Source organism: Oreochromis niloticus, linkage group LG22 (assembly GCF_001858045.2).
Source record: "Oreochromis niloticus isolate F11D_XX linkage group LG22, O_niloticus_UMD_NMBU, whole genome shotgun sequence".
In the NCBI taxonomy this organism is placed as follows: Eukaryota; Metazoa; Chordata; class Actinopteri; order Cichliformes; family Cichlidae; genus Oreochromis; species Oreochromis niloticus.
Genome location: NC_031985.2, coordinates 30,799,932 through 30,807,622, shown reverse-complemented (window position 1 = coordinate 30,807,622; position 7,691 = coordinate 30,799,932). Strand labels below are relative to the sequence as shown.

General features: G+C 36.1%; 1 protein-coding gene across 2 annotated transcripts in view; it reads right to left on the bottom strand.

The window, feature by feature from the left end:
- Positions 1 to 3,574: 3,574 nt before the first annotated feature.
- The window catches only part of LOC102080073 (macrophage mannose receptor 1-like), a 29,854-nt gene continuing 25,737 nt past the window's right edge, over positions 3,575 to 7,691 (bottom strand). The window contains exons 2-6 of one of the 2 annotated variants that reach the window (XM_005450770.4): positions 6,576 to 6,630; positions 5,120 to 5,512; positions 4,676 to 5,023; positions 4,467 to 4,543; positions 3,575 to 4,388 (exon numbers count right to left, since the gene is read on the bottom strand). In XM_005450770.4, coding sequence (XP_005450827.2) covers positions 4,326 to 4,388; positions 4,467 to 4,543; positions 4,676 to 5,023; positions 5,120 to 5,512; positions 6,576 to 6,630 — 936 coding nt within the window. In that variant the 3' untranslated portion in view covers positions 3,575 to 4,325. Of the gene's footprint in view, positions 5,024 to 5,119; positions 5,516 to 6,575; positions 6,631 to 7,691 lie in introns of both variants that reach the window. The other variant, XM_025902573.1, reaches the window with a different exon arrangement.

Here is a 7,691-nt window from a genome sequence, read left to right as displayed (position 1 = left end):
TGATATATTGTGGAATGGTACTTGACCTCTGAAGGTATTTGACTCAAGTTATTCATGTGGAGTTATTTACAGATCAGTGCCTATTACCCATGAACTACTCCTACAGAAAGTTTGTGTAATGAAAGTTAACATGTGTCATGCTGATTTTTACCGCTCTACAAACTTCTTAAAGTGTGTTTAAAAAGAACAAAGAAAACAAAATGAATACGTATAAAATACAATACTATTCCCTTAAAAGTAAATATTGCCTACAGAATGAGCTGCCTTGGTTTCTGTTTAGCACGTCTTAGTTTTCCACCATTTTGTTGCCCCATCCCTTAAAATGATGCCTTTTCTCAGTGTAAACGTTTGATGTTTTCTATTTTTAAAATATGGATTATATGAATATGAATCTGTATGTTTTTTGTATATTTATATTTTTTGATCATACAAGTTGTGTACGGCATCTGAATGGCATGTCTTGTGTATGTTGTGCATAGCATGTCTCTGGAGATGCAAACCATAAGGAAATGCAAGTTATTGAAATTAGAAACAAATTCAAAGAAGCTCATGATTGGTTCGAAGAGTAGACAACATAGGCATTGGAAACAAATGAGCAAAAGCAGGGATATTTGTTTGATTTGTTTGCATGCGTCTGGATTTTGCATAGTTGGTTGGGATACAATTTTGTCCCTCCAATTCTTTATCCTGGAAAGAGCTGTGAACTCTAATGTAGAGGGGATGATTAGACATCAATAACGCTCTAATGAAGATGAAGTTGCTGATATAAACAGTGACTGTGAAACTATTCTCTCATATAGTTTGTTCTAATAATTACGTTCTATTAAAAGTAAAAAATGAAGACAGAGAAAAGTCTTGTAATATTCTGCTATTGACTCTGAATAATTAAAAGGTCAAATAGCTTGGTGGGACATTTGTCTTATCATCTACAAAAGTACAGCACCAAGGCTGCTGTTAGTTTTTAATGGAGCAGCAGGGTCTAAAGGCTGCAACACCGCTTTTAGTTCACAAGCACTACAGCTGTGTTCAGAAATGTGCTTACATTCTTAATTCATAGCATGAATGTTCTTTAAATTCTTCTTTTTCAAGGGCGGAATGATTGTACAACATGCATCTCAAGGTAAACATATATACATATACCCCCACTAATGTTTGGTTAGTTTTTGGTGTATTTCTGGGTGGATGTTCGATGACTCTTTTTGGCAAAGTTTGTAGAACTCATTTTAGCTGGTTTGTTTTTCTGGCACAGTATAACTTTTAAGCACAGTCCACAGATTTTCAATAGGATTGAGGTCAGAGTTCTGGTAAGGGTATTCCAGAAGGATTAAATTAGCCCACTTTATCCAGTCCAAAACCAGCTCTGATGTATGTTTGGAATTATTTTCCTGTTTGAACAGCCAGTTATGTCCTAGTTTCAGTTACTCCTCCTTTCTTATTCCATCCACTTTGTGCAATATACTTGCACCACTGGCAGCAAAACAGCCCCAGACAATGATACTACCACCACCATGCTTGACAGTTGGTACAGTTTTCTTAGGTTTAATAGCCTCAACTTTACTCCTCCAAACACTGTGGACAGTGATACTGGTATTCCAGCAGTTTCCATTTTGTGGCATGTTTGAGCCTTGATTGTTGCTGTGTTGTTCCAGAACATCCTAACCAATTTTCTATCATCTGAGAGTGATGGTTTGCAACTCCAAAGTCTGGAAGACGATATTGTACTTCTGTATAATTGTTTGAACTGATGAGCAAACAATCATCAATTTAGTTCTGGTATCTTAGAGCTTCACTGAGATCTAAGAACTTTTCCATTGATTTGAGTGCGGTCAAAGAAAACCTTATTATTCTGGCAAAGAGAAACTACCATTTGTAGTCAATCACGAGCACTAAAAAGAAGCTAATAGATATTAATCCTGTCAAGTTAAAAGAAATGCAGAACCTTCAGAACCTACAAGTAATTTTTTCTCTTGATTCTTATTTTTCATTCTTATTTCTTAAAATCTTTAAAGGCATCGTCAGTCATTTTTTGAGGTTGTTTAATAAAAAGTTAGTACTGCTGCCTCACAGCAAGAAGCTCCTAGATTCAAATCCACCATTTGCCCGGAGCCTTTCTGTGTGGACTTTGCATGTTCTCCCTGTGTTTGTGTGGGTTCTTTCCAGGTACTCTGGCTTCCTCCCACTGTCCAAAGACATACAGTTAGTGGGGTTAGGTTAACTGAGGATTTTAAATTGCCCATAGGTGTGAATGTGATTGAGAATGGTTGTCTGTCTCTCTGTGTTGGCCCTGCAACGAGCTGGCACCCTGTCCAGGTTGTACCCTGCCTCTTGCCCTATGACAGCTGGGATAAGCTCCAGCCCCCATGTGACCCTAAAATTGGATAAGCAGAAGAGAATGGATGGATGGTGTGTTTTTTCCATGTGTTTAAACCAAACCTGTTTTACTGAAAGTTTTTGTGGTTTTTTTCAAAAACATGAAAACATGGTTTCACATGATGTTAAATATTAAAAAGCATACTAGTATTCATAAAAGTTTAATTTCTTCAAGTAAGGCTGTTAAACCTTGCAGGTACCAAGTATACTGATAGTACTATGATAGTATTATATTTTTGTTCATAAATAAAAAGTTTTAAAATTAAAAAGAAATGCAAAGAAGTTCATATTTGGTTTTAAGACACCATACACATTAGTAGTAACAAGTGAATGAATACTAGTCGCTTCTTTGTCCTGTTCTGTGAACTTTAAAGTAGAGGGAAAAACTAAACATCAGACATAAAATAATGTCTTCTGCATATGAAGACAAACTTACTGAACTGAAGAGTGACTGTGGAAATATCCTCTCAAATATTTTATTCCAAGAATTATGTTAGATTAAAATGGAAAAGTCTGTAATTTTCTGCTAACGACTCTAAACAGGTTATATAGCCTGTCAGGGCATTTGTCCTCATCATCTACAAAACATATAACACTTCTGTTGAAGCACCGAGGCTGCTGTTACACATAGTTTTTAATGGGTTACTGCAGGACCTAATGGCTGCAACACAAGTGCTATGTGCCAGCCTTTAAGCTATCATTTTTCAAACCATAAGAAAATAAACTTCCTTAGCTTCTTCCTGGAGGTTTTTCATGATTCATGTTATTCTTTCACCAACACACAGGTCCATTACAGATTTCTAATTGTATCTTTACAAAATCATAATTTTAGAGAGGTCAGATAAGAATACACTGTCATTCATATTTTTATAATCCTTCATTTTAGTACGCAAGCATTACATCACTGTTATGTTGATAAAAAGAAAAGGCTTTAACTGCGTCATAGTATGATTTTCTCATGAAAATTATTGCGACTCTTTAACGACTTTTTAAGGTAATATTAGGTGGGTTAGAATGAAAATATGAAACAGTTGTTCCACTTTGCTCTAAATTTCTGCTGCAATTGACTTCCAGAAGTTTAAATAAATATTTCATTATATAAAAAGACGCATTTACAGGTCTCCTGTTTATCATTTTATTGAATATTATTAAAATAATACATTTTCATTTTAATCATTATTTTACATGTAGCATCTGACCCAATCATATGTACCCTAAAAATTAAACCCTCACAGACTCAAATGATGTCACATATCATCATCATTATTGTGTTATTGTTTGGTTCTTATCGTCACAGAGAAACCTTTGGGACAAACTGTTTAACTTGAATATCTTCTGTGTTCTTGTCTTTACTCAGATTTGATATGACATGAATTATCAAAGATGTAAAAGGAAAATGCTCCTGTGAGTTTATAAAAAGGTTCTTTTTTCTTGTAACGTGAAGCATTGGCTCTCTTTACAGTTTCAGTTCTGTTTGCTCCTGTTTTCATACACACCCAGCTTAGCCTGAAATGAACTGTGGACGTGAAGGTGTGCATAAAGGGTATGAACTATCTAAGAGAGCCCTGATGCATCTCATAACCTGACAAAAGAACAGTCCTGAACCTTCATGAATCAAAATCTGTGAGTAGGGTCAGTGAGGTTGGAACATTTAGACTGTGGCACTAATAGTATATGCAATACAAAGAAACCAAACAGAAAAAATCAAGTTATTATAAAGCAATATTTAAAAGTTGATGTAAATTCATCACTAACACAGAGTCACTCCAGTTTTTTCTCTATAATTTATTTCTATGTCAGCACGCTCAAAAGAAAAATCGTTGATTATTACATTCACTCTAAAATATAAGATTTATAGGATAAAATAGCTCAGTGAAGGATGCAAATTTTAAGCAGGTCAGAGTTCATCTGTGCCGTTAAGCCTCCTGCCCGTGTCGGTGGTTCTTATGGTAACTTTAGACACTCCTCCAAAGTATCTTGAAGTTTGTCAGTCCTTTTGTTTGCATGTGGGTCTCCAGCTAGAGAACATGTTCCATATTAAAAATATTAAACAGGGTTGACTGAAGTTGAATATGCATTGTCAATAAGATACTTACCTGCTGCTGGATCTCTGCACTGTTCATGTTCGCCTCTGACTGAGTCTTAACTTTCAGTATCATTTGCTTTGTTACTGCTATAGAATTAAGTGCATTACACACACAGACACACACGAACACACAGACACACACCAAAAACAACAAATTGAAAAACATTAGCATTAGCACATAATGGCGGGATACTACACTGTTTGTATTTAGGACCTCACCTTTGAAACAGTAGAAAGGGAATCTGGAGTTGCAGTCTCCATCATACCATTTCCACAAGTCTAAATTAATCAGTGCGCAGGATTGTTGTAATAAGTAGTTATTAGGCTGAGAAGGGCCCCAGTTAGTGAACATGGAGGTACTGTTGTCAGACCAGGAGGTCCAGGGATCTCTGTAGAGGCCGATCAGTATCTGTGTAAACCCTGATCCTGTCAAGGCCAGAGCTATGTTGGATTTTTCCTCATTGCTTCTTATGCTGGCCAGGTCTGTGTGGTGTGTCCTGCAGTATGACTGAGCTTTTGGCCAGGTTTGTTTTTCCTTCACTAAGACGTAACTTGTTGTACTGTTGGCTTTGAGAGGTTTAAGAGAAAACAGGTGTCAGAACAGGTGCATCGTGCTCATGTTATCTTAAACTGGTAGGCATAAGTCCTTAAACCTTTTCTTACCATCAAAACATAGGAAAGGGTAAGGAGTATCACAAGGCGCATCGTTCAACTCTTTTGTTCCTTCAATTACCATACAGTGTTGATTTCCATTTAAATTGTTTGGCTGACCTTTAAACCAGGTCAAAAATTCATGTTTTCCGTCAATATAAATACTCTTATCCCCCATGGACCACTTCCAGCTGTAAACATTATCATAGAGCCCTATCCATGCTCCAGCAACACTGATGTCATTTCTGTTTTGTACCATTGTCATAAGCAACTCGTTGATGTCACTGTTGAAGATGGTGACCAGGTCAGTAAAATTTTCTCTGCAGCAACGTTGAGCTTCAGTCCAGCTCATTCTCTGGTTCACAAAGTGATATTCTCTGGAGTACGGAAAAGAAGTAGAAAGTCCTGCTGAGAAACAGAAAAAGCATACAGCATACAGTACATACAGTAATAATGTTTGTGCAACCATGTACAATCAATGTACATGGTTGATACTCCAAAACTCTAAATGCAGTATTGGGGAGACCAAGTGAACAAACAAAAGAACAACCAAAAAATTCTTAACTTTAATTCTAAAACATAAAACAAGGTAAAAATTCATTTTCACGCTCTCGCAGGTAAGTCTCTCCGCTGGGAGAGAAATCCTGCTTGTGCAAATAAACTTACTTTTGGAGGCTGAGCCCAAAGGAGGACGCGGTCCTGATGTGATTAGTCGCTTTGATGGACACTTAAGGTCACTGCATTACACTGCGTTATGAATTTAGTGACATCACACAGTTCTTGCCAATTACTCGGATGTACATCCAATAAACTCACTGACATGTTCAAGAAACCAGTATAGTAAGTGACACAAGCCAGGATTTATTCATGCTTTCATGTTGTTTAAGGCACATTCTGACCCTACTATATGAAAGTTGCAGAATTCAGACAACGCAACATTTTTCCAAACTTTTTCTTAAATCTGTGCAAAGTGTAGCCTCGGTTTCCTGTTCTTAGCTGACAGGACTGGTAACTGTTATGGTCTCCTGCTCCTGGAGCTCATTTAGTTCAGGATTCGATATGTTGTGTATATGCTCTTGTACCTCGTAATGAGTTGTAGTAAGTGGTTATTACCTTAAAGTAGTCTAGAGATTCTTCTTGCACTTCTGGCATCAACAAAAAATATTTACCCAGACAACTGCTGATCACTGGATATTTACATTACACTTTTCCAGATACTTTAGACAGAAGAAATTGAACAGCTGTACCTAACTATAACCCTCAAATATACCCGTGTGTACATTTATTCCTGGCAGAAATCATAATTCTTCCTGATTTCTTATCAGTTAAGCTGTTATAATAATAAACGTTGTGCAGCAGACCTTCAAGAGCCCAATATTTTCTATCAAAACCTTTCATACATACTCAAAGAAAGACTTTATCAGTAAGTCTATAAACTGTAGTTCTTATATCTGAGATATTTACTGACCTGACAGCAACAGGAGGACCAGTATGTTTATTTCTCCCATTCTTGGCTTCATTCTCTATAACAGACATAGTCATCATCATTATTATTTCACCATGATTATAATCATCTGCATAATAATCTTTGTCACTATGATGCAGACCTTGATCTCCAATATTAGAATTAACAATTCAGAAACAAAATGACAGATTTGAATAGTTACATTTTAACATTAACATACACATTGATATAGAATCAGTATTTTGAACACGCACACCCGCCCCACCACCCCACAAGAAGATTGATGACTTATCTTTATTTTCGAATGTTTGCGTTGTTTGAAAGTTAAGACGGCACGGCATGTTTTAAGCTTTAAGTGGTTCACCATCCCCGTTCTCATGGTAACTCTGGCTGTTCTTCCAATGTATTTTGACATTTGTCCATCCTTTTGACAGTATGCAAGTCTCCAACCAGCCAATATACAGTATTTCTTATGAACACTATTTCATCTAAAGTCTGTATATTTTCACTGAACTGTTTGCCTACTATAAAAATCTGCTGCTGGATCACTTTTCTTCATGTTTGCTTTTGTCTGAGATTTTTGGCTTTTGATGTGTCAAAAAAGTCAAACTTAAAACTACAGTTCTGTCTAAATAGCGCTTCAGTAGTTATAATCATTTTAGTTATAGCAAGAGAAAAGCAGAGAAAGTCCGAAAAGAGAAAGTCTACATTGGAATTTCACTCATGAAAGTTGGATTAAAATATAGTTTGCCAAAAGAAAATCATGTCATTGGTAAGTTTTAAATCTAACAGCCTTATTGGCTAGAACTATGCATAGAAAGGCATGACTCTGGATCCAAACTGCAAGAGTGCTACTTTTAAAACTGCATTATAAACAAATGAAGTACCTAAATTACATTAATCTGTATCTATAAGCCATTTCATATCTGTCTTTAATACCACTGACCTGAGAGCAGCAGGTTAACCAGAATACAGCTTTTTTAAAATTTCCTATTATGTTCTTCACATGTATATTCAACATTAGTAATGTTTTTGCTCCATTTATCATTAACTAAGTGCTTTATCTCAGTATTTGACCGGATGGCTCATTTTATGTACTTTAGACTAATTCAAGTCTAT